General features: G+C 48.2%; 1 protein-coding gene across 1 annotated transcript; it reads left to right on the top strand.

The window, feature by feature from the left end:
• The first annotated feature begins 7,520 nt into the window (after nucleotides 1-7,520).
• LOC121864210 (DNA-directed RNA polymerase II subunit RPB1-like) lies at nucleotides 7,521-20,031 on the top strand. The gene is made up of 2 exons (XM_042363284.1): nucleotides 7,521-7,747; nucleotides 18,096-20,031. The coding sequence occupies exons 1-2, from the start codon at nucleotides 7,521-7,523 to the stop codon at nucleotides 20,029-20,031; spliced, it is 2,163 nt and encodes a 720-aa protein (XP_042219218.1).
• Nucleotides 20,032-25,749: the final 5,718 nt, after the last annotated feature.

The raw sequence follows: 25,749 nt of genomic DNA, 5'->3' as shown, positions 1-25,749 counted from the left end.
TGTTGTTATATTATTGGGCTTATAGTTGGTGTTGTTATAATGTATTACTACGCTTCAGTGACTTATAAGCCACACAGTCTGGCGGCCTAGTCATCAGCTTCCTCCTCCCCCTCCCTCCTCCCTCCCTCCTCCCCTCCCTCCCTCCCTCCCTCCCTCCTCCCTCCCTCCCTCCGTCCGTCCATCCTTCTCCATCCTTCCCTCCCTCCTCCCTCCCTCCCTCCCTCCCTCCCTCCCTCCCCTCCCTCCCTCTCCCTCCCTCCCCTCTCCCTCCTCCCCTCCCCCTCCCTCCGCTCCATCCTTCCCTCCATCCTCCCTTCCTCTCCCCCTCCCCCTCCCTCCCCTCCCCCTCCTCCCCCTCCCTCCCTCCCTCCCTCCCTCCGTCCGTCCATCCTTCCCTCCATCCTTCCCTCCTCCCCTCCCTCCCTCCCTCCCTCCCTCCTCCCCTCCTCCCTCCCTCCTCCGTCCGTCCAATCCTTCCCTCCATCCTTCCCCTCCTCCCTCCCCCTCCCTCCCTCCCCTCCCCTCCGTCCATCCTTCCCTCCATCCTTCCTCTCCTCCCTCCCTCCCTCCTCCTCCCTCCCTCCCTCCTCCCTCCCTCCTCCGTCCATCCTTCCTCCATCCTTCCTCCTCCTTCCTCCTCCCTCCTCCCTCCCTCCTCCTCCCTCCCTCCCTCCTCCATCCTTCTCCTCCATCCTTCCCTCCTCCTCCCTCCCTCCAGAAACATTAAACCAGGTATTAATCAGTGGTCAGCCAGGCAAGCTTACCCTCAAACACGATAACAAGGATAAATAACTTAAAAATAATTATTTCCTATCTATTTATAAAACCTATTCTTGTTATCATGTTCAGGGATAAGCGTTGACTTTACACCATGGCTGACCACTGATTAATTACCTGCATATGTATACCTGCACCTGTACAGTACATTATAAAGCTGTAGGGTTTATATACATACTGGACCCATGTAAACTTGTGATGATTTGACTATAATTATCTATTTTACTATATAAACATTGATATATTTTACTATATAAACGTCAGTGTATTTCAGTATATAATCATCAAGCTATTGCTCTATATAAACTAGTCTAATTTATTCCAAGACAACTATATCACGATCAAAACATCTACCTATTTCACTATATAAACCTCAATCAACTTAACACAGGTAGATGCCCCCAATGCTCCAAGTGCTCACTGTGCCCAAGAAATAATCAAGCTCTCTCTCTGTCATTATGATCACCTGTTAACACCTGTCGTTTTGCTCTCACCGTGGGGGAAAGTGCAATTACGGAAGTCGGGGGAGGGGGTGGGGTTATGTGAAGATTAGGCGTCCCAATCTTATTTCACCTGATGATTGTAACACCTTGATTGGATTGGGGGGGTTTGGATTAGGTTAGGTTAGGTTTGGTTAGGGTTAGGTTAGGTTAGGTTAGTGTTAGGTTACACTACGTTAGGTTAGGTTATTATTAGATTAGATTACGTTAAGTTGGATTAGGTTAGGTTAGATTTGTTGAAATAAGGTAAAGTGGTTAATCTTTAGGTGATCCCGAGGTGGTAGGTAGGGGGTATAATTTGTGGAGGGAAGGAGGTGTATGGTCTCTCTCTCTCTCTCTCTCTCTCTCTCTCTCTCTCACCAAACTAATTCCGTCTGATCACAGTCACCACGGGTCTGATTGGATGAAACTTGTTACCAGTTGTGTGCGTTGACTGCTGGCTGAGAGTAAACAGCTTACAAGTGGTATCCAATCTGAACATGACCTTTACTTAACCTCGTATACAGTAGTAAGGCATGGTAAAGGGGAAGGGGCATAGTAAAGGAGGGCATAGAGGAGGAGAGGCATAGTTAGAGGGCGGGGTATAGTTATGGGGCTGGACGTAATAGGGTTGGGGGGCATAGTAAAGGGGCGGGGCATAGTAGGGGGCATGGGTTAGAGTAGAGAGGTGGGGCATACGCAGGAGAATTTGGCGTGGAAATTAGATGACCTGATTTTATTTACTTGTTTGTGTTGATACTGTTGACATTCGCCTCCAGTTACGTCACACTTATGTCAGACACAGCCTCCAGTTACGTCATAGTTACGTCACACTCACGTCAGACACAGCCTCCAGTTACGTCATTGTTACGTCACACTTATGTCAGACACAGCCTCCAGTTACGTCATAGTTACGTCACACTTACGTCAGACACAGCCTCCAGTTACGTCATTGTTACGTCACACTTACGTCAGACACAGCCTCCAGTTACGTCATAGTTACGTCACACTTACGTCGATAACAGTTACGTCAGAGCCTCACTGGTACGATCCTGTCTCGACTCGATTCTGGCTATTATGTTTATGTCTGAGGTGAGGCAGAGAGAGAGAGAGAGAGAGAGAGAGAGAGAGAGAGAGCAGGCAGTACAGTATTAGGTAAAAGGTCCTCTGCCGGATATACAAATTTTACCTTTGTCACCTTACCTTAATTAAATCAGGTGTGTAAAGGTGATGTTGGGTCCTGGTCATTCAGTTTAGTCAGTTTGTCGGTCAGTCAGTCAGTCAGTCAGTCAGTCAGTCAATACACTTTTCAGTACTATTATTATCAGTACACACACACACACACACACACACACACACACACACACACACACACACACACACACACACACACACACACTCGGCTGTAGTGCACGAGGGAACTACACCTTGAAACGACCTGCAGTCCTAAACTTTTTCTGTCGTAATTTATCATCTTAGTGGGGCTGTGGCAGGCAGGAGGAGGTTACAGCATCTTACAGCGAGCGCGGGGGGTTTGAGTTGAGGATACAGTGGGTTACAGGATCGCCGGGGGTGGGGGAGGATGTTACAGGGGTTACAGTGAGCGCAGGGGGTGGGGAGGAGGTTACAGGAGCTTGTGGGTGGGGAGGAGGTTACAGGGGGTTACAGTGACCTCAGGGGGTGGGGGAGGATGTTACAGGGGTTACAGGAGCGCAGGGGTGGGGGAGGAGGTTACAGTGAGCTTGGGTGGGGAGGAGGGCAGGGGTTACAGTGACCTCAGGGGGTGGGGGAGGATGTTACAGTGGGTTACAGCGATCGCCGGGGTGGGGGGAGGAGGTTACAGTGAGCTTGTGGGGTGGGGAGGAGGTTACAAGGGGTTACAGTGAGTGCCGGGGATGGGAGAGTAAGTTACAGGGGGTTACAGTGAGTGTGTGGGTGGGGTACAGCTTCTTACAGTGAAGACAAGGGAGGAAGATTCAAAGGCGATGTCAGATTGAAGTACAAGTACAACATTAAGTACAAGGACGGGTTCCATAAACAAGTGCAAGGACGGGTTAAAGTACAGTAAGGAAATAATACTCTGACTACACTAACCGTTAAAAGCACTTACTTCCGCCAACCTAAAAAATGAACCGGACTCACGTATACACACACACACACACACACACACACACACACACACACACATACAGACGGACTCACATTCACGCACGGACGCATTCACGGACGTTTAAGGAAACAAATGATGCCTGGTTTTATTTTATTATAATTAATTAATTGTTTTTGGTAATTATTATTTTTACGATTAATTATTAGTTTTTAATATAATAATTTTATATTAATTACTTGTGTATTTCTAACTAATTGAATGGTAGTTGTTGTTATATTGTACTTTTATTATTAAACTATGCGGTATATTTAATTATACGTTATTCTGATAATTAAATAGTTTTTTCGTAATTGTTTTGTGAGTTACATTTTTATTGTATTTATTTTTTGTTCGACTGTATTTTTGGCCATCAATCTGTATCGTGAGTGTAATTTAGTCGTTGTTGATAAAAAGTTAGTTTTAAACAATATAATTCCTACACACACACACACACACACACACACTCTACCTGGGCATGAAAACACAGGTAACAAGGCTTAATTGATACAGGTACCTAACGGAATTTCTATGTAGTCTTTTTTTTTTGGCCAGGTGAAGCATGACTCAGAGGTGAGGTTAGGTTAGGTTAGTTAGACTAGATTAGGGCATATTAAGCTGAGGTTAGATTAGGTTCGCATTAGGGTGTATCTAATCTTCATGTAATCTCGTATATAATTAACCTGTATTTAAGGTAAGTGAGATGAAATATACCAAGACATTACTGTTCTCGGCAACGTTATGACACCGCTCTCCTGAAGGTGCTATATCAGGCTCGAGATGGGAGGCGGGTGGAGGGAGGAAGGAGGGGGAGTGAGTGAGAAGGAGACTGAAAGGGAGGGGGGGAGGGAAGATGGTGGGATAGGAGGGAATGAGGGAGAGAGGTAGAGAAGGGTAGAGTGAAGGAGACTGAGAGGGAGGGAGGGAAGTGAAAGGGTGGGGGGAGAGGGAAGGGATAGAGGGAATGAGGAGAGGTAGAGAAGGAGGCTGAATGGGAGGGGGGGAGAGGGAAGGTGGTGGTTAGAGGGAAGGACAGAGGAGGTAGAGAAGGGTAGAGTGAAGGAGACTGAGAAGGAGAGAGGAGGGAAGGAAGGTGGTGGGATAGAGGGAATGAGGGAGAGAGGTAGAGAAGGAGGCTGAAAGGGAGGGAAAGGTCAAACTGTGTGTTGTGATGTATGGCTACTGAACTATGTAAGAGCAGCACAGTGCAGTACCTGCCTGCTGGGGGAGCAGGTGGTGAGGTGGATAGATCAACAACACCTTACCTGTACTGTATCCTGCTGGGGGGAGGGGGCAGACGAGCAGACGGCCAAATTGGTGACTTAAGTTGAGAGAGAGAGAGAGAGAGAGAGAGAGAATGTTGTTTGTCTGTTTTTCCTGTACTCAAGTTGTCATTGTACTAAGGGGTTAAGTCATTGTACTAAGGGTTAAGTACTAAGGGGTTAAGTCATTGTACTAAGGGGTTAAGTCATTGTACTAAGGGATTAAGTTATTTGAGGGAGAGAGGGATGTGGAGAGTGGAGAGCAGGATGGAGAGTGTGGTGGTGGGGGGGAGGAGGTGGTGGTGGGGCGAGGGAGAGTGTGGTGGGAGGGAGAGGGGTGGGTAGGGGGTGGGGGGAGAGGTGTGGTGGTGGGTGAGGGTAGAGTGTGGTGGTGGGGGGAGAGGGGGTGGGGTGAGGGGAGGTGTGGGGGGTGAGGGAGAGTGTGGTGGTGGGTGAGGGAGAGGTGGGGTGGTGGGGTGGAGGGAGAGGTGGGGTGGGAGAGTGGTGGTGGGTGAGGGAGGAGATGGGTGGGGGGGAGGGGAGAGTGTGGGGTGAGGGAGAGTGTGTGGTGGTGAGGGAGGTGGTGTGGGGGAGGGAGGTGGTGGGGGGGAGTGTGGTGGTGGGGTGAGGGAGGGTGGGGGTGGGGGGGAGGGGAGGGAGTGGTGGGGGTGAGGGAGAGTGGTGGTGGGGTGAGGGGTGGTAGGGGTGGGAGAGGTGGGGGTGAGGGAGAGGGGTGGGTGGGGTGGAGGGGAGAGGTGGTGGGGTGAGGGAGAGGGTGGGGGTGGGGAGGGAAGGGGGTGGGGTGAGGGAGTGTGGTGGTGGGGTGAGGAGAGGGTGGGTGAGGGTGGGGTGAGGTGAGAGTGGTGGTGGGGTGGGGAGGTGTGGTGGAGGGGTGGGTGAGGGTGGGGGAGTGTGGTGGTGGGTGAGGGGAGGTGGGGGGTGAGGGAGAGTGGTGGGTGGGGGTGAGGGAGAGGGTGGTGGGGGAGGGAGAGGGTGTGGGGTGAGGGAGAGTGGGGGTGTGGGGGAGGGGTGGGGGTGAGGGAGAGTGTGTGGTGGTGGGGGTGAGGGGAGAGTGTGGTGGTGTGGGGAGGGAGGGTGGTGGGTGAGGAGAGTGTGGTGGTGGGTGAGGGAGTGTGGTGGTGGGGTGAGGGAGATGGTGGTGGGGTGAGGAGAGGGGTGGGGGTGGGAGGGGAGTGTGGTGGTGGGGGGTGGAGGGAGTGTGGTGGTGGGGGTGAGGGAGAGGTGGTTGGGGGTGAGGGAGGTGGTGGTGGGGGTGAGGGAGAGTGTGGTGGTGGGGGTGAGGGAGAGGTGGTGGGGTGAGGTGAGAGTGTGGGTGGTGGGGGGGTGGGGAGGGAGAGTGTGGGGTGGGGGGGAGGAGGTGTGGTGGGTGAGGGAGAGGGGGGTGGGGGTGGGGAGAGGTGGGGTGGTGGGTGAGGGAGAGGTGGTGGGGGTGAGGGAGAGTGTGGTGGGGGTGAGGGAGAGTGGTGGTAGGGGGAGGGAGAGTGTGGTGGTGGGGAGGGGAGAGTGTGGTGGGGGGTGAGGGGAGAGTGTGGTGGGGGGTGAGGAGAGTGTGGTTGTGGTGGGAGAGGGAGAGTGTGGTGGTGGTGGGTGAGGAGAGTGTGGGGTGGGGGGAGGAGTGTGGGAGGGAGAGGTGGGGGTGGGGGTGAGGAGAGTGTGGTGGTGGGGGGGTGAGGAGAGTGTGGGTGGGGGTGGAGGAGTGTGGTGGGGTGGGGGGTGGGGAGGGTGAGGGGGGGGTGGGGTGAGGGGTGGGGAGGGAGAGGTTGTGGTGGTGGGGTGGGAGGAGAGGGTGGGGGTGAGGGAGGGTGTGGTGGTGGGGGTGAGGGGAGAGGGTGGTGGGTGAGGGAGAGTGTGGTGGGGGGTGAGGGAGAGTGGGGTGGGGTGGGGGGTGGGGAGGGGAGGGGGTGGGGGTGGGGAGGTGGTGGGGGTGGGGAGAGGGGGTGGTGGTGGGGTGGGGAGAGTGGTGGTGGGGGGGAGGAGAGTGTGGCGGTGGGGGTGGAGGGAGAGGGGGGGTGGGGGTGAGGGAGTGGGTGGTGGGGTGAGGGTGAGGGAGTGGTGGGGTGGGGGGGTGTGGTGGGGGAGGGAGAGTGTGGTGGTGGGGGGTGGGAGGGAGTGGGGAGGGGAGGTGGGTGGTGGGGGTGGGGAGGAGTGGGTGGGGTGGGGAGGTGGTGGGAGAGTGTGGTGGTGGGGGTGAGGGAGAGTGGTGGTGGGGGGGGTGGGGGTGAGGAGGTGGTGGTGGGGGTGGGGGGTGTGGGTGGGGGGGTGGTGGTGGGAGGTGTGGTGGGGGGTGAGGGGAGGGGTGGTGGTGGGGGTGAGGGAGAGGTGGTGGTGGTGGTTTTCTTACACTCTCTGTGGTCAGTCACACCAATGAAGAGGGCCATTAGATGAGAGGGTGAGGAGGGAGGATGAAAGTGGATGAGAGGGAAGAGGCAAACCATCTGTGAGAGAGGGGGGGGGGGAGAGAGAGAGAGAGAGAGAAGTGGTCTAAGGAAAAAACACACACACACACACACACACACACACACACACACACACACACACACAACGCTGCGCCACAACTCTGCATTAAACACTATTACATGACAAGTCGATCTGAACGTTTTAATAAATGAAAACACAACAACCATGAGTCAATCTCTTCTGGACGGGCGGGCGGGGGGCATGAAGGGGAAGGTTAGTCGTTCATGAAGCAAGTGACACCAAGAAGTAGGTAGCACCAAAAATAAGTATCATAAAGCCATGCAGTAGCACCACGAAGCAAGGAACATCATGAAGCGAGTGATGTCATGAAGCAAGGTAGCAACATGAAGCAAGGAACATCATGAAGCGAGTTACATCATGAAACAAGTGACACCATGGAGCAAGCAACTACACGAAGCAAGGAACATCAGGAAGCAATTAACTACACGAAGCAAATACATCATGAAGCAAGAAACAATCATGAAGCAAGCAACTACACGAAGCAAGAGACATCATGAAGCAAGAAACACCATAAAGCAATCAACTACACGAAGCAAGGACATCATGAAGCAAGGAAGCAAGGTTAGCATCATAGCGCGTAGGAGGTACAAGGCGCCTCTCACAAGTATTCAAGAAGAAGACCAAATTTCTTCCCACGCCTTATGACTTAACAACTGCCCCGAACCACACACCTTCTGCCTCTGTGTGTGTGTGGTGTTTTTCTTGTTTTGTTGTGTTTATCTGATTTATGTTTGTTTGTTTGATTGAATTAGTTGTGTTTTTTTTTTATTTGAGAGAGAGAGAGAGGGGGGGGGGGGGGGGGGAGAGAGAGCCTTGTATTCGTCGACTACATAATTGACCACACCAAAATAGGTTCTATATTCTCCAGTCACCAATTCACAACAGCCACCCTCACCGATGGCTTTCATTGTGCTATATTGGTCATGTTGCTGGGGGTGATGAAGAGGAGGGGAGGGGGGGAAGGGGATAGAGAAGGCGAAGGAAAGAGCGAAGTGGAGCAGCTGGGAGAAAGGTGATAGAAGAGGAGATAGGGGAAGGGGAGAAGTTGGGAAGGGAGGGAAAGAGGAGGGGAGGGAGAGGGGGAGGCGAGGGAAGGAGAATGCAGTAGAGTAAGAGAGGAGGTGGTGGTAGTAGGGGTAGTACACACACACACACACACACACACACACACATACACACACACACACACACACACACACACACACAACACACAGACACACACACACATACACACACACACACACACACACACACACACACACATACACACACACACACCTACACACACACATAAACCTTCACAATGTATGTATGTATGTATGTGTATGTATGTATACCCCTGTCTCCTACTGAGTAATTACCATCACCAGTTGTTCTTTCTCTCCTCTAAATGACTCCATCTACATGTTGAAGTACCCTGGTATATCTATCTCCACCTCCTCTCTCCATCTCTCCTCCTTCCTTTTTTCTTCCTCCTCCTTCCCTTCCTTCCTTCTCCCTCCTCTTCCTCCTTTCTTATCCCTCCTCCCTCCATCCGTCCTGCTCCCTCCCTCCTCTCCTACCCTTTTCATCACCCTTACCACCCTCCATCGCCCCTCCTTTCCTCCTTCAACCTGCAACCTGTAATTCTCTCCCATAACCTGTAATTCTCCTCCATAACCTGTAACTCTCCCCCATAACCTGTAATTCTCTCCCCATAACCTGTAATTCTCCCATAACCTGTAATTCTACCCATAACCTGTAATTCTCCCCCATAACCTGTAATTCTCCCATAACCTGTAATTTCCCCATAACCTGTAATTCTCTCCCCATAACCTGTAACTCTCCATAACCTAATTTCCATAACCTAATTCTCTCACCCATAACCTGATACCTCTCCCATAACCTGTAATTCTCCCCATAACCTGTAATTCTCTCACCCATAACCTGTAATTCTCCCCCATAACCTGTAATTCTCTCACCCATAACCTGTAATTCTCTCCCCAGGTCCCCAATTACTGCTAGGTAGACAAGGGGTTAATGGTGTCAAGAAAATTGTCCATTGTTTTAACCTCTCTTACATGGGGATCGAACCCGGGACGACTCACCTGCACTGTACACTATACACCTGACCACCTCCGACCTTTGACCTTATTGCATTGATATCACTAATTACGGTGTGTGACCTACATATTGATCGGATCACCTGAATATTAATCACCCGAATGCTTACCTGATTTGATCTAATCTAATCTAACCTGACACTAACCTAACTTAACCTAACACCCAAGATAGCGTTAGGGTAACAGGTGAAATAAGCAGGTGGGCTAATCTTCAGGTGAAATAAGCAGGTGGGCTAATTCAGGTGAAATAAGCAGGTGGGCTAATCTTCAGGTGAAATAAGCAGGTGGGCTAATCTTCAGGTGAAATAAGCAGGTACACCAGGTGATACAACTATTTGAAATTCACACAACAATTTGGGGGAAAAAGTTGACGATCAAATATTACTGAAAAAACAAAAAACAATAACAATTAAAAAAAACAGGAGAGGATGATCGGCTTAGGCAATCAAACATTCTATATGTGTACAGAGAGAGAGAGAGAGAGAGAGAGAGAGAGATACTGTAATATATTTTAAGCTACCACTAACCTACCTAACATAACACAACCTGTTTTTACTATCAGATATTCACAACACAACCCCTGCTGCTGACTTGATATCTCTCTCTCTCTCTCACACCAAGCAGGGTAACGTTGTCTCTTGCTCACTATCTCTCGCCCCACCGTGTAATTTTAACAGCATTAACACCGACCGTTCCCAGAAGAGAGAGAAGAGGAAAGAAAGAGAGAATGAGAAAGAGAGAGAGAGAGAGGAAACAAGGAAAAGAGAAGGAGAGAATAAGGAGGAGAGAGTGAGGAGACAGTAGAGGAAAGAATGGGGAGAAAAGAAAGAGTGAAGAGAGAGAGAGAGGAAAGAATGAGGAGGAGATGGGAGAGGGAGTAAAGGTGTGTGTGTGTGTTAACTTAGACTCTCTCTCCACCAACTTAAGTCACCAATTTGAGCGCCTGCCGTATTGACCTTCCAATAAATAAAATGAAAAAAAAAATAAAATAAATAAAAATAAATACTCCCCATTCATTGTTATAGTCACTTAAAAGTTGTGTAACCATACCCTGTATTCATCCCCATCTCCCCCCCACCCCCACCCTCAGGTAGTTACTAATTTCCCTTGAAGGTTAACCTGCCCCAGGGTATTATTCTTTCTGGTACACATTATTTTTTTTCCCCGGCCGCAAGTTTTGTTGTACTGCGGGTCATTTCCATAAGGGCGACGACAGGTTAAAACTTAATTAAGACTTTTAAGGTGGGTTGAACTTGCCCTTTTTACCTGTATGCAAATTATTTTCTGGTTGATTTTTTAGAGAGAGGGTGGGGTGGAGGAGGATGGGGGGTGGAGGGCGAGAGGGATGAGGGAGGGAAGGGTGAAGGGGAAGGAAGGAGATGAAGGTATCCAGTTATTGTTGTGTTGTTGTCCACGTCTTCATCTTCGTCACCCACGTCTTCATCTTCGTCACCACCTTCATCACCCACACACCACCTTCATCACCCACATCATCCACCTTCATCACCCACATCATCCATCTTATACAGAATAAACGCCAAACTTTTAATGAATTTTCTCCTCAAAGTAGATATTTGGCCATGACGAAAATACACCGTCTCTCTTACTCTTGTTTACAGTCTTAAAAAAAAAATGAGTAATTCTGTTATATTTTTAAAGACTTTTTTCTTCTGGGTGGTAACAGGTTGGGTGACGTGAGGGTTAAAACTAATTATATTATGTGGGTTTTTTTTTCGTTGTAATATTAGGATGGTTTAAGTTTTATTCTGTGACGTTTTGTTGTATTTTATATGAGGTGGGTGTTAGGGTTTTCTGTGTGTGTGTGTGTCTGTTCGTGTCTGTGTGTCTGTCTGTCTGTCTTTCTGTGTCATAGTAAGAAGATTGAAGGACGAAACCGTAGACTATCATTCTCTCTCTCTCTCGGTGCAGTACTGTAGTAGGTGTCCCCCAGCTGCTGTAGGGAGGTAATGAAACAAGGACCACCTCACATAAACACGTTCATTGTTTCTCCAGTAAGAAAAACAAACAACGAAAACAAAACAAAAAACATTTCCCTTGGGTGTCAAAATGGTGTAGTTGTTTCATTTGAAGTGCACCGTAGTCCTCCTCCCTCCTCCCTCCCCACCCTCCTCCCTCCCTCCCTCCTCCCTCCTCCCCTCCTCCTCCTCCCTCCCTCCTCCTCCCTCCCCTCCTCCCCTCCTCCCTCCTCCCCTCCCTCCTCCCTCCCTTTCCCTCCTCTCCTCTCTTTCCCTTTCTCCCCCCTCTCCCCTCTCCTTCCATTCTCGTTCTCCTCACCACCTCGCTCCCCCCTCCCTCCTCTCCTGCTCTCTTCCTTTTCTCCCTCTTCTTTCCCTACATGTCTACCTTTCTTCCTCCCTCCTCCCTCTCTTACTCCCCACTTCCCTCCTCCACCTCCTTCTAAATGTAACCTCTCTCCACCTTTTCCTTCATCTCCTCCCTCCCTCCTTTCTAAGCTTCCTTTCTTCCTCTTATTCATTTTCCTCTATCTTCCCCTCCTCTCCCACCCTTCCGTTCCTCCTACTCCTCCACCACTTCCTCTTCTCTTCCTTCCTTCCTTCCTTCCTTCCTTCCTTCCTTCCTTCCTTCCTTCCTTCTCCTTCCTTCTTCTTCCTCTACCTTCCAACCACATTTTAAATTCCATTGCTTGTTTTGTAGTTCCTTAACGTTGTTATGCCCCGTAGTGATAGAGTTAATGACGATACAATTGCTAGTGTGCTGTGCTTGTTTTGCCTCTGTTTGTATGTTTGTTTTGATTTGTTGTTTCTGGTTTACGTGTTCTGTATGGTCAACCTGAGAGAAACACACACACACACACACACACACACACACACACACACACACACACACACACACACACACCCACAAACATTAAAAAAAATCCCATTATTTTTACATCACACTAGGCAAGACTCACTGCCTCACCCACCACCCACTTTACAGCACTCTGCTCTGTGTCTCCTGATGGGGACGACTCGCCTCCTACAGCCACCAGACGACGTAACATTAATCTCACATTGCCCATAAAAAAACCTTGGTGCAGGAGAACGCCAGGCGGTGTTCATTGCTCGTATTGGTGATGTTTGTTTGCCTCACGTGCTTCAGATTCTGTTTGTCTGTGTGTGTGTGTGTGTGTTTGTTGTTATTTTTTTCCTGTTTTGTATAGTTGTATAGTTATATAAGTCCTTTAGTGAGATTTAGCGTAGAACTTTAAAACAAAAATCATAATAGCCGCACCGTCCGTAGCCACTGAGCCAGCCAGCCACAGCTCCGAACAGGATGCAATATGTTGGCTGGTCTGGAAGAGCTCTCCCAACCCTTGTATGTTGTTTTGTTATAACGCATCACAACATACAACCATGACTTAATACAACCATGACTTAATACAACCACGACTTTAATACAACCATGACTTAATACAACCATGACTTAATACAACCATGACTTATTACAACCACGACTTATTACAACCACGACTTAATACAACCACGACTTAATACAACCATGACTTAATAACAACCACGACTTATATAAAACAACGACTTAATACAACCACGACTTATTTTAATACAACCACGACTTAATACAACCACGACTTATTTTAATACAACCACGACTTATTTTAATACAACCACGACTTATTTTAATACAACCACGACTTAATACAACCACGACTTATTTTTAATTTAGATGCAAGATAAAATGTATGATATAATATACTGTTTGTGTTATATAAGATTGTTGTATGTTATGTGTATAGTGTATGTCTGTATGAGATGGCTGTATGTTATGTGTATAAAGTTCATTACTGTTCTAGTCTGACTTTTATTTCTCTCTATGGTCGTTTACCCTCACAAAAATAATGTTTACATGATGAAATCCACAGCGGCGGCGTCAGTAAGAATATTTTTGTTCTTCTCTTTCTCACCATGGAGGTACCACTGTATATGTGTGTGTGTGTGTGTGTGTGTGTACGAGGTGTAAAATATATAATTCGTGTACTATTCCATACGCAAACATCTGTAAAAAAACATACATACATACATACATACATACATACAGACATCTGAATTCATGTTGTGTTCATTAAAATTTTCCAGGTGACTGCAGCTGGATGATTAACATACATACACCCCAGTGATTTATTTATTGACACACAAACATTATATTCACATACCTATGACGATCCTGAATCACCCCCAGCGGCCGTCTTGGAGGCGTTGTTAAGACGTTATATTGTGAGAGGGTGAATGACTGTGTTGGTGAGGTGATTGTGGGGTGGAGAACTATGTGGAGTGTGGGGGGTGAGAATTATGTGGTGATTGTGGGGGAGAATTATGTGGTGATTGTGGGGGTGAGAACTATGTGGTGATTGTGGGGGTGAGAATAATGGTAGTGATTGTGGGGGTGAGAACTATGTATTTTCCACATCACCTGAACATTAGCCCCCTAGCTTGTTTTATCTGATGATTAAACACCTTGACAATACCTGTGGGTTAGGTTAGGTTAGGTTAGGAAAGGAGGGTTAGTTTATGTTAGTTAGGTTAGGAAAGGCAAGGTTAGGTTAGTTTATGTAAGGTTAGGTTGTAAATTAGGTTAGGAAAGGCAAGGTTAGGTTAGTTTATGTAAGGTTAGGTTAGGTTTTGTTGTGGGAGGTTAGTTTAGGTTATGTGAAATTAGGTTAGATTAGGTTTGTTGTGTTATGTTAAGTTAGGTTATATCAAGTTAATTTTGATTAGATTATGTTATGTTTGGTTAGATTAGGTTAAGGTAGGTTAGGTTACATTAAGTCAGGGTAGGTTATGTTACGTTTTGTTACCTTAGGTTAAGATACGTTACGTTATGTTAGATTAGATTTAATTAGGTTAAGCTAGGTTAGATTAAATTAGGTTAGGTTAGATTAGGTTAAGTTTGACTAGGTGAAGTTAGTTGTTAGGTTAGCGTTCGGGTGTTTAATTACCATGTGAAATAAGCTGCTGGGCTAATCATCTTAACTCACCTAAAAAGATGTGGACTTGGAAGACCACACCACCATGATATTATTATGAGGAAACGACTTGAACCTAAACCAGAACCTAAACCTGTACCTGAACCTTACCTGAACCTAAACCTTACCTAAACCTGGGCCAAACCTGTACCTGAACCTTACCTGAACCTAAACCTTACCTAAACCAGAACCTAAACCTGGGCCAAACCTGTACCTAAACCTTACCTGAACCAGAACTTGAACCTAAACCTGGACCATACCTGTACCTAAACCCAAACAAACCAGAACTTAACCTAAACCTGGACCATACCTGTACCTGAACATAAACCTAAACTAACCTAACCTAACCTAAACCTGGACCAAACCTGTACCTAAACCTTACCTAAACCAGAACTTGAACCTAAGCCTAGACCAACCTGTACCTGAACCTAAACCTAAACCTAACCTAACCTAAATTTGTCAGAATTACCAAATTGGAAAGCAAATCCGTCTTGACTTCGCTCATTTGATCATTAATCGCAATTTTCATGTTCCTTTGACGTGGAGCTGAGGATTAGACCTACCCCTCTCCTTCCCCTCACCATCCCCTTTCCTCCCCCACCCACTAACCCCCAAACCTACCCTCCTCAACCCCCCACTCACCCACTGCCCCCAAACCCCTTCCGTCCTTCACCTATTACCCCCCCACCCACTACCTAAAATAACCCCTCCCCAATACTGCTTCCCTCCCTTCCCTCCAAAACCCCTTCTCTAACTCCCCTTCCCTCCCCCTACCTACTATCCCCCACCTTCCTCACCTACATAACATTAATCCCCCCACCCCCACCCACACCCCCACCTCCCACCGCTTCACCCCCAAAAATAGAGATATTCAATGTTCCGTGTTTACATAGTTGATGCAAATAGTTATGACGTTGGAGGTATATACGAGGATGTATATATACGGTATGAAATATGAGTGTTGGAATGTGAATGTGGTGGTGGTGGTGTGTGTGTGTGTGTGTGTGTGTGTGTGTGTGTGTGTGTGTGTGTGTGTGTGTGTGTGTGTGTGTGTGTGTGTGTGGTGTGTGTGTGTGTCTGTCTGCGTGCGTGTGTGTGTGTGTGTGTGTGTGTGCGTGGGGCATAAGATGGTTGTGAATGTAGTGGCATGTGGTAGTGTTTGGCGACCTGTGGTGTAATGGTCAGCATGCTCGCCTCGCAAGCGAGCGGACCCGGGTTCGATCCCCGGGGAGGATGAAGCAATGGGTAAGTTTCTTTACTCCATTTGCCTCTGTCTACCCAGCAGTAATTGAGGACCTGGATGTTAATCGATTTGCGGATCGTGTTCCGGAGTAATGGTTAGCCAGTGCAGTTGGCGAGTTGTCCGGTCTTCTCGGACTATTCCTTGACACTGGGTAATGCAGCTCGTTAACTTAAGGTGTGGTTGTTGTGTTGGCGACAGCTTCTACACCTAAAACAAATTTACGCCTAGGTAGCCCTAGGGCCGGGCATCCTCGTTACACGAAGGGCAACCATTATTATGGTAGAGTGTGTGAGTGTGGTGGCATGTGGTAGAGAGTGTGTGAATATGGCGGCGTGTGGTGGAATGTGGTGGTGTATGAGCCTGGTATCATATAAGCAGCGGGGAGGGCTTATATTTACCACAATACAAGCAACGCCTTCTGGCTTTGTGGGGATGAAATATAATAGTGCATAAAACCTCACACAGCTTATTATAATCCTTTAATGCACATTTTTTGTATTATGGGAGTTTGTGTTTATCCCGATTGCTGTTTTACTAATGGTGTATTTATATGTGGAGAGAAAGGATAGATAGATAGATAGATAGATAGATAGATAGATAGATAGATAGATCCACCTACACCCTTCCAAGAGCTATTAGACTTGGTAGTCTTGTATTAAAAACTAAAAGACTAATGGAAGATATGCTTGGGGACAGGTGAAGGGCATAAAGTCAGGGAATAGCTATGCAATGCTTGGGGACAGGTGAAGGGCATAAAGTCAGGGAATAGCTATGCAATGCTTGGCGACAGGTGAAGGGCATAAAGTCAGGGAATAGCTATGCAATGCTTGGCGACAGGTGAAGGGCATAAAGTCAGGGAATAGCTATGCAATGCTTGGCGACAGGTGAAGGGCATAAAGTCAGGGAATAGCTATGCAATGCTTGGGACAGGTGAAGGGCATAAAGTCAGGGAATAGCTATGCAATGCGGCGACAGATGAAGGCATAAAGTCAGGGAATAGCTATACAATGCTTGGCGACAGGTGAAGGGCATAAAGTCAGGGAATAGCTATGCAATGCTTGGCGACATAAACATGATAAAGATGTGGATGGGATAATTGATAAACATGGAATACTAGAAATTGAGAGAAAGACTGACAGATAAATATGCTAAGAGAATGATGAAGTAATGTAAACAATAAACAGATGAGAGATAGGGAGAAAGAATGTGATGAAGAACAAGCACAAAAAAGGGTTTATGGGAAGGAAATGATAAAGCTAAGAAAGACATAAAGAATAGGAATAACAGGAATGAAAGTAGGAAGTGAAAGAGAGATAGGAGGAATAATTTGAGTAACTGATGAATATAATATATGAGTTAAAGTGACAGAGGTAAGGTGAACATTTCCCACAGAGAGTGGACAGGACAGATGGGGTTGATGATGATGATGATGACGACTCCTCTGAGCCTGACAGTAAATGGATACATCAAGTCAGTTGGACCAGAGTGGTGTTGTTGTTGTTGTTGTGTGTGTGTGTGTGTGTGTGTGTGTGTGTGTGTGTGTGGGATCAAACTATGGGGTATATGCGGGTAATTTTCCATTTAGACCCCCAATATTCCCATCTAGACCCCATTATTCCTATCTGGACCCCATTATTCCTATCTAGACCCCATTATTCTATCTAGACCCCATTATTCCTATCTAGACCCCAATATTCCCATCTAGACAATATTCCCATCTAGACCACAATATTCCCATCTAGACCCCAATATTCCCATCTAGACCCCAATATTCAGATCTAGACCACCCCTAGCCCCTCTCACCACGCCACCACGTATTAATACAGAGTTATAGTAAACACAGAGGTCATCAGCTGGACACCCACCTCCTCCTCCTGTGCTAGCCGCCGTCGCCGCCTCCGTCAGTACCAGGGGGGAGTTATAGAAGGAGAGAGATGGTGGTTGAAAGGGATGGTGGTTAAGTAGGAGATAGAGGAGGGAGGAATGGTGGTTGAGGTGGTTAGGAGGGATGGTGGGTGGGTGGGTGGGTAGAAAGAGGGAGGGAGGAATGCGGATAGGTGGGAGAGGAAGGATGATGGTAAGTTAGAGATGGGGGAGGGGAAGGAGGGGGAGGGAGGAGGGAGGGAGGAGGAGCAGAAATGAGGGAGGAATGATGGGATGTAGGACAGGTGTTGGTGGTAGTGTTGCAACATTGTGATTTGTGTCGGAATTAATGTTAACAATTAATAATAACAAGACATGTTCCTCGCTCTAGTATGTGTGTGTGTGTGTGTGTGTGTGTGTGTGTGTGTGTGTGTGTGTGTGTGTGTGTGTGTGTGTGTGTGTGTGTGTGCGTGCGTGTGTGTGTGTGTGTGTGTGTGTGTGTGTGTGTGTGTGCGTGTGTGTGTGCGTGTGTGTGTGCTGTGTGTGTGTGTGTGTGTGTGTGTGTGTGTGTGTGTGTGTGTGTGACGGTTTCCTCTCTTCTGTGATGGCCAGGAAGGCGTATGTATCCCGTGTTCTGGTATTCTGATTGTTCGGCGGCGCGTTTATCGAACCAACACCCTTGATTTACCGCGTCAATCCCGGGTTTCCCACTCCGCCAGGCTTCCTACTCCGCCGCTCCTATCCGCACGGCTCCACTGCCCCCTCTCCGCCACGGCTCCCTACTCCGCCACGGCTCCTACTCCGCCACGCTCCTACTCTGCCGGCTCCCTACTCTGCCGCTCCTACTCACGGCTCTCTGCCACAGCTCCTTACTCTGCCACAGCCGTTACTCTGCCACAGCCCCTACTCTGCCACGCTCCTACTCCGCCACGGCTCCCTACTCCGCCGCTCCCTACTCTGCCGCTCCCTACTCTGCCACGGCTCCTACTCTGCCACAGCTCCTTACTCTGCCCTTACTCTGCCACAGCCCTTATTCAGCTCATCTGCCACAGCCCCTACTGCCCACGCCCCTACTCTGCCCTCCCCTGCCCTCCCCTCTGCCGGCACAGCCCCTACTCTGCCACAGCCCCTACTCTGCCGCTCCCTACTCTGCCACAGCCCCTACTCTGCCACGGCTCCTACTCTGCCACAGCTCCCTACTCTGCCACTACTCTGCCCGGCTCCTACTCTGCCACAGCTCCCTACTCTGCCACAGCCCCCTACTCTGCCACAGCTCCCTACTCTGCCACAGCCCCCTACTCTGCCCACAGCCCTACTCACCCCGCTCCCTACTCTGCCACAGCCCCTACTCTGCCACAGCCCCTCCTGCCCCCTCTCACGGTTCCCTACTCTGCCACAGCCCCTACTCTGCCACAGCTCCTTACTCTGCCACAGCCCCTCCTCTACGGTTCCTACTCTGCCACAGCCCCTACTCTGCCACATCCCTACTCTGCCACAGCTCCTTACTCTGCCACAGCCCCTACTCTGCCAAGCCCCCTACTCTGCCGCTTGCACAGCTCCCTACTCTGCCACAGCTACTCTGCCACAGCTCCCACTCTGCCACAGCTCCTCTGCCACAGCTCCTTACTCTGCCACAGCCCCTACTCTGCCACTCCTTACTCTGCCAGCCCCTCTCTGCCACAGCTCCTTACTCTGCCACAGCCCCTACTCTGTCCCTCCTCTGCCACGGTTCCCTACTCTACAGCCCCTACTCTGCCACAGCTCCCTACTCTGCCACAGCTCCTTCTCTGCCACAGCCCCTTACTCTGCCACGCCCCTACTCTGCCACAGCCCCCTCTGCCACAGCTCCCTACTCTGCCCGCCCCCTACTCTGCCACAGCCCCTACTCTGCCACAGCTCCTTGCTCTGCCTGGCCCTTGCTCTGCAGCCCCTACTCTGCCACAGCCCCTACTCTGCAGCCCCTACTCTGCCACAGCCCCCACTCTGCAGCCTCTGACGCCCCCTTCCCCCTCTCAGCCCCTCTGCCCCCCTCGCCGCCCCCGGCCGCCCCTGCCCACAGCTCCCAGCTCCCAACATCTACAGCCTATCACAGCCCCTTCAGTACAGCCTCTCACCCTTGCCCCCATTCCACAGCCCCCACTCTGCCACAGCCCCAACTCTGCAGCCCCACTCTGCCACAGCCCCCTCTGCCACAGCTCCCTCTCTGCCACAGCCTCTGCCCCAGCCCCACCTCTGCCACAGCTCCACAGCCCCTACTCTGCCACAGCCCCCTACTCTGCCACGGCTCCCTACTCTGCCCCTGCCACAGCTCCTTACTCTGCCACAGCCCCTTACTCTGCCACAGCTCCTTACTCTGCCGGCCTCTCTGCCACAGCCTCCTCTGCCACGTTCCTATACAGCCCATCTGCCAGGCCCCTCTCTACAGCCCCTCTCTGCCACAGCTCCTTACTCTGCCACAGCCCTTACTCTGCCACAGCCCCCTTGCCACAGCCCCCAACTCTGCACAGCTCCTTACTCTGCCACAGCCCCTACTCTGCCACAGCCCCCAACTCTGCCACAGCTCTCTCTGCAGCCCCTACTCTGCCACAGCCCCCTCCTCTGCCACGGTTCCCTCCCCTCTGCCATCACCCACCTACACTACACTTACTGATGTGATAAAGTAATCATTATGACTCAGTGTTTGCTTATTTGTTTACTGCGTGGCTGAGTCTTGTAAATAAACTGTAATCTTTGTTTACTGGTTTGTTTACTGCGTGGGTGAGTCATTTACAAACTTACACACGTATTTGTAAAAAAAATAAATAAAACACCCAAGTATTTTTCTTAAAGACTAGAGTATATTTCACAGTGTTTTATTGAATATCTTTTGTATAAACTTGGGATTTATTATAAAAAAACCCCACAAAACTAGTAATCAAATATAAAAAACACAAAACTTTTAATTATTATATATAAAAAACTTGTAAATGATCATAAAAAACACTTAACTGGCAATCAATTATAAAAAAAATAATTTATACAAAAAACACAAAAAAGGTGATCAAATATAAAAAAAAGTGAAGGTGTTTTTATATACATGAAGTTTGTGACAGCTTGTTGGGTCAGTCCGACATACGATAATGATAGGTAGGTAATTAATTATATTATGTCAGGTACACAGCCCCGTGAAATAGCCCCGCCTCGCTCATACCTGTACCGTACCATACACACAGATGGTCATACATTCATACATACACACAGATGCGTATACATACACAAGCGCTCATACATACACACACACTCATACACTCGTACATACATTAACCTAACCTTACCTAATCACCTTACCTTACTTAATCTCACCTAACCAAACCTAACCTAACCAAATATCGGAGGATACACAATGGGGGAGGGGGTAGGTGAACTTCACGGTTGGCAGGGTCCAATCAGCGAGCGTCATGTCCGCAAACGCGTGGATTCTGCCCAAAACAAGACCCACCACACACACACACAGTACAGGTATTAAGGCGTACCAACTTAACCGTGTAGTTATTGGTCTAAATACAGGGCTGCCAACCACAAGGATCATCACATAACAATCTCTCTCTCTCTCTCTCTCTCTCTCTCTCTCTCTCTCTCTCCATATTCACTTTGGAGTTTAATCATCTAAGAAAAAAATAAGGAAGGTGGCCCCTCCTCCCCTTCCCTCCCCCCTCTCCCTCCCTCCTCCTCCCTCCCTCCTCCCTCCCTCCCTCCCTCCCTCCCTCCCTCCTCCTCCTCCTCCCTCCCCTCCTCCCTCCCTCCTTCCCTCCTCATAATGACAGTTTGAAGCGAAGATATGATGGAGGAGGACCACTGTATCATATTAGCCGCCACTTGCAATAAACCGGGACAAACGACACGGCTGGGGGGGAGAGGGGTGCATTCAGGAGGGAGGGAGGGAGGTGAGAGGGTTGAAGGTGAGGGAGAGGTGCCACATTCAGGAGGGAGGGAGGTTGGGGGTTGAAGGTGAGGGAGAGGGTGTCATATCCAGGAGGGGAGGGAGGGTGTCACATTAAAGGGAAGGAGGGTGCCATATCAGGGAAGGGAGGGTGCCACATTCAGGAGGGAAGGGAGGGGAGGTGCCAAGTTAACGCGTTTACCTGAGTGCCGTGATATGAGTGCCTCGTAAATTACCTTCTCTATAATTCTCGTCTGGTGGTGATTACCTGGTCATTTACAGGTGGAGGTGGTGGTGGTGGTGGTGGTGGTGATGATGGTGGAGGAGCTGGTGGTGGTGGAGCTGGTGGTGAGTGGTGGTGGAGCTGGTGGTGGTATTAGTAGACGTGGAAGAGGAGGTGGCGATGAAGGAAGAAGAGGAGGGAGGTGGGAGTAGAAGAGGAGGAGGAGGGGTGATGATGGAAAGAGGAGGAGGAGGGAGGATGATGATGGAAGAGGAGGGAGGAGGAGGAGGGGAGGTGATGTACTGAATGGGTTCTTGCAAATTTCGTGGGTGTCTTAAGCCATTTGCAGGTACGAGGGAAGAAGGAGGAGGAAGAAGAAAGAGGAAGAGGAGGAAGAAGAAAGGGAGAGGGAAGAAGGAGGAAGAGGAGATTGTGATGATTTAATGGGAGATTTTACAGGTGTTGGGGAGAAGAAGAAGAAGAAGGAAAAGAGGTAGAGAAAAAGAAGGAAGAATAAGAAGAGGAGGAGGAGGAGGAAGAGAAGAATAGGTTGATGTAAGGAGAGAGTGTGGAGAAGAAGGACCAAGAGAAAGAAGAAAAAATAATAAGAGAAAATAATAATAATAATAATAATAATAATAATAACAATAATAATAAGAAAATAATAATAAGAAGAAGAAGAAGAAAGAGGAAGAGAAAGAAAAGGAAGAAGAAGAAGAAGAAGACATTAATAACAACAACAGGGCCATCAACAATCATCATGGGAAGTTATATGGTTTTATGCCTCTATTATAACGGTCGTAAGGGAGGAGGGGAGGGAGAGGAGGGTAGGTAAGTGAGGGAGGGAGGGAGGAGGGTAGGTAGTGAGGGAGGGAGGAGGGTAGGTAAGTGAGGGGAGGGAGGGAGGGGTAGGTAAGGGGGGAAGGAGGTAGGTAAGTGAGGGAGGGAGGGAGGGTAGGTAAGTGAGGGAGGGAGGGAAGGAGGAGGGTAGGTAAGTGAGGGAGGGAGGGAAGGAGGGGTAGGTAAGTGAGGGAGGGAGGGAAGGAGGGGTAGGTAAGTGTTGGTGTGTTAAGTGTGTGTGTGTGTGTGTGTGTGTTGTGTGTGTGTGTGTGTGTGTGTGTGTGTGTGTGTGTAAAGTATGTTGGAATTCGTGTGAAAATATCTGACAAACACACACACACCTATCTTACTTTGTTTCTCGTGAGGCCGACAGTAGTGTGGCCTCTGTTGACTTGGAATTGTTAGAGGCCAGTTCTAGTAGAGGCCAATTTTAATAGATCACAGTTTAATAGACCCAGTTCTAATGACCCAGTTTTAATAGTTCCCAGTTCTATAGCCAGTTTTAATGTTGTTTTAATAGTCCCAGTTCTAATAGACCCAGTTTAATGCCCGTTGGTTGGTTCTTGCCCTTCTGCCAGTTTAATAGTTTATAGACCCCAGTTCTAATAGACCCCAGTTCTAATAGTTCCCAGTTCTAATAGACCCAGTTTAATAGACCCCAGTTCTAATAGACCAGTTCTAATAGACCCTTTAATGCCCAGTTTATGTTTTGGTGTTTTGGTTGCAGTTTTGGTTTTGAGTTCTAATAGCCCCGTTGTAGACCCAGTTTATAGACCCAGTTCTAATAGACCCCAGTTCAAGACCCCAGTTTTACCCAGTTAATAGACCCCAGTTCTAATAGACCCCAGTTTAATAGACCCCAGTTCTAATAGACCCAGTTCTAATAGACCCCAGTTCTATGACCCAGTTCTAATAGACCCCAGTTCTAATAGACCCAGTTCTAATAGACCCCAGTTCTAATAGACCCCAGTTCTAATAGACCCCAGTTTTAATAGACCCCAGTTTTAATAGACCCCAGTTTTAATAGACCCCAGTTCTAATAGACCCAGTTCTAATAGACCCAGTTCTAATAGACCCCAGTTCTAATAGACCCCAGTTCTAATAGACCCAGTTCTAATAGACCCCAGTTCTAATAGACCCCAGTTATAATAGACCCCAGTTCTAATAGACCCCAGTTTTAATAGACCCCAGTCTAAAAGTTTAATAGACCCAGTTTTAATAGACCCCAGTTCTATAGACCCAGTTCTAGACCCAGTTCTAATAGACCCCAGTTCTAATAGACTAGTTCTAATAGACCCCAGTTCAATAGACCCCAGTTCTAATAGACCCCAGTTCTAATAGACCCCAGTTCTAATAGACCCAGTTCTAATAGACCCCAGTTCTAATAGACCCCAGTTCTAATAGACAGTTCTAATAGACCCCAGTTTTAATAGACCCAGTTCTAATAGACCCAGTTCTAATAGACCCCAGTTCTAATAGACGTTCTATCATTCTATAGACCCCAGTTCTAATAGACCCCAGTTCTAATAGACCCCAGTTCTAATAGACCCCAGTTCTAATAGACCCCGTTCTAATAGACCCCAGTTCTAATAGACCCAGTTCTAATAGACCCCAGTTCTAATAGACCCCAGTTTTAATAGACCCCAGTTTTAATAGTCCCCAGTTCTATAGACCCCAGTTCTAATAGACCCAGTTTTAATAGACCCCAGTTCTAATGACCCAGTTCTAATAGTTCTCTAATGCCCCAGTGCTAATAGACCCCAGTTCTAATAGACCCCAGTTCTAATAGACCCCAGTTCTAATAGACCCCAGTTCTAATAGACCCCCAGTTCTAATAGACCCCAGTTCTAATAGACCCCATTTCTAATAGACCCCAGTTTTAATAGACCCCAGTTCTAATAGACCCAATTCTATAGACCCCAGTTCTAATAGACCCCAGTTCTAATAGACCCCAGTTCATAGACCCCAGTTCTAATAGACCCCAGTCTAATAGACCCCAGTTCTAATAGACCCCAGTTCTAATAGACCCCGGTTCTAATAGACCCCAGTTCTAATAGACCCCAGTTCTAATAGACCCCAGTTCTAATAGACCCCAGTTCTAATAGGCCCAGTTCTAATAGACCCCAGTTTTAATAGACCCCAGTTCTAATAGACCCCAGTTCTAATAGACCCGTTCTAATAGACCCCAGTTCTAGAAGACCCCAGTTTTAATAGACCCCAGTTCTAATAGACCCCAGTTCTAATAGACCCCAGTTCTAATAGACTGGTTCATAGACCCAAGTTATAATTTAAAATATTTGAAATGAACAAAAATAATAAAAATACTCAGATAACTTAAAATTACCAACTAAAATATATTTATTTTTTAAACAACTTCATGAAAAAAGTAAACGAAAATAAATGAGAATAAATCAAATAAACTTTAAAATATGAAGAAAATTATGAAAAAATAAAATAAAAATTAACTCTCAAATATGAAAATTAATTCAAATATAACTAAACCATAAAGAAAGTGAACTAAAAAATCATACGTGAAACGAAATTAAAAAAATATATGGAATAGCAAAATAGATGAAAATTTTAAAAAGAATAAAGATGTTTAAAAAGGCAGACGTGGGGGAAAACAGATGATGGCGGTAAAGTGGGTTTAAGGCGGTAAAAGCTGGGACACAGGAGGCACAGATGATAATAAATGATGGAGAGAAGGAGGAGGGGCCGCTAACCTCCCTCGACTGATGTAGGGGAGAGGGAGGGAAGGAGGCAGGGGAAGGGTGAGAAGGGGATGAATGAGAGCAGAGAGAAACAGAGAAGAAGGAAGAAGGGGTGGGAGAGGAGGAGGAGAGGAAGAGAGAGACGGGGAGAGGGAGGCAGTTCTTACCCCAGGATGAGTGACGTCAGGCTGAGAGGCAGAAAATATTTTGGTGATTTACTGATCAAGACATAGTAAGAGGGAAGGGAGGGGAGGGAGTTAAGGAAGAGGAAGAAGGAAGAGGGGAGGGAGTTAAGGAAGAGGAAGAAGGAAGAGGGGAGGGAGTTAAGGAAGAGGAAGAAGGAAGAGGGAGGGAAGGAAGAGGGAAGGAGGGGAGGAGTTAAGGAAGAGGAAGAAGGAAGGGGAGGGAGTTAGGAAGAGGAAGGGAAGGGAGGGAGGTTAGGAAGAGGAAGAAGGAAGAGGGGAGAAGGAAGGAAGAGGGGAGGGAGTTAAGGAAGAGGAAGAAGGAAGAGGGGAGGGAGTTAAGGAAGAGGAAGGGAGGGAGGGGAGGAAGAGGAAGAAGGAAGGGGGGAGGGGAAGGAAGAGAAGGGAGGGGGAGGAGTTAAGGAAGAGGGAAGGGAGGGGGAGGAGTTAGGAAGGAAGAAGGAAGAGGGGAGGGAGTTAAGGAGAGGAAGAAGGAAG

The sequence above is a fragment of the Homarus americanus genome, unplaced genomic scaffold, assembly GCF_018991925.1.
Source record: "Homarus americanus isolate GMGI-L3 unplaced genomic scaffold, GMGI_Hamer_2.0 scaffold51859, whole genome shotgun sequence".
NCBI classification, from domain to species: domain Eukaryota; kingdom Metazoa; phylum Arthropoda; class Malacostraca; order Decapoda; family Nephropidae; genus Homarus; species Homarus americanus.
Note: the sequence above shows the minus strand (reverse complement) of the source record. Positions and strands in the feature narration are given on the sequence as shown.

Excerpts from the sequence above, each read along its gene's own strand:
- LOC121864210 (XM_042363284.1), top strand. The coding sequence starts at position 7,521 with ATGAAACAAGTGACACCATGGAGCAAGCAACTACACGAAGCAAGGAAC. Across the intron at positions 7,748-18,095 it reads AGCATCATAGCGCGTAGGAG|GCTTCCTACTCCGCCGCTCC; the intron begins GTACAAGGCGCC and ends CCACTCCGCCAG.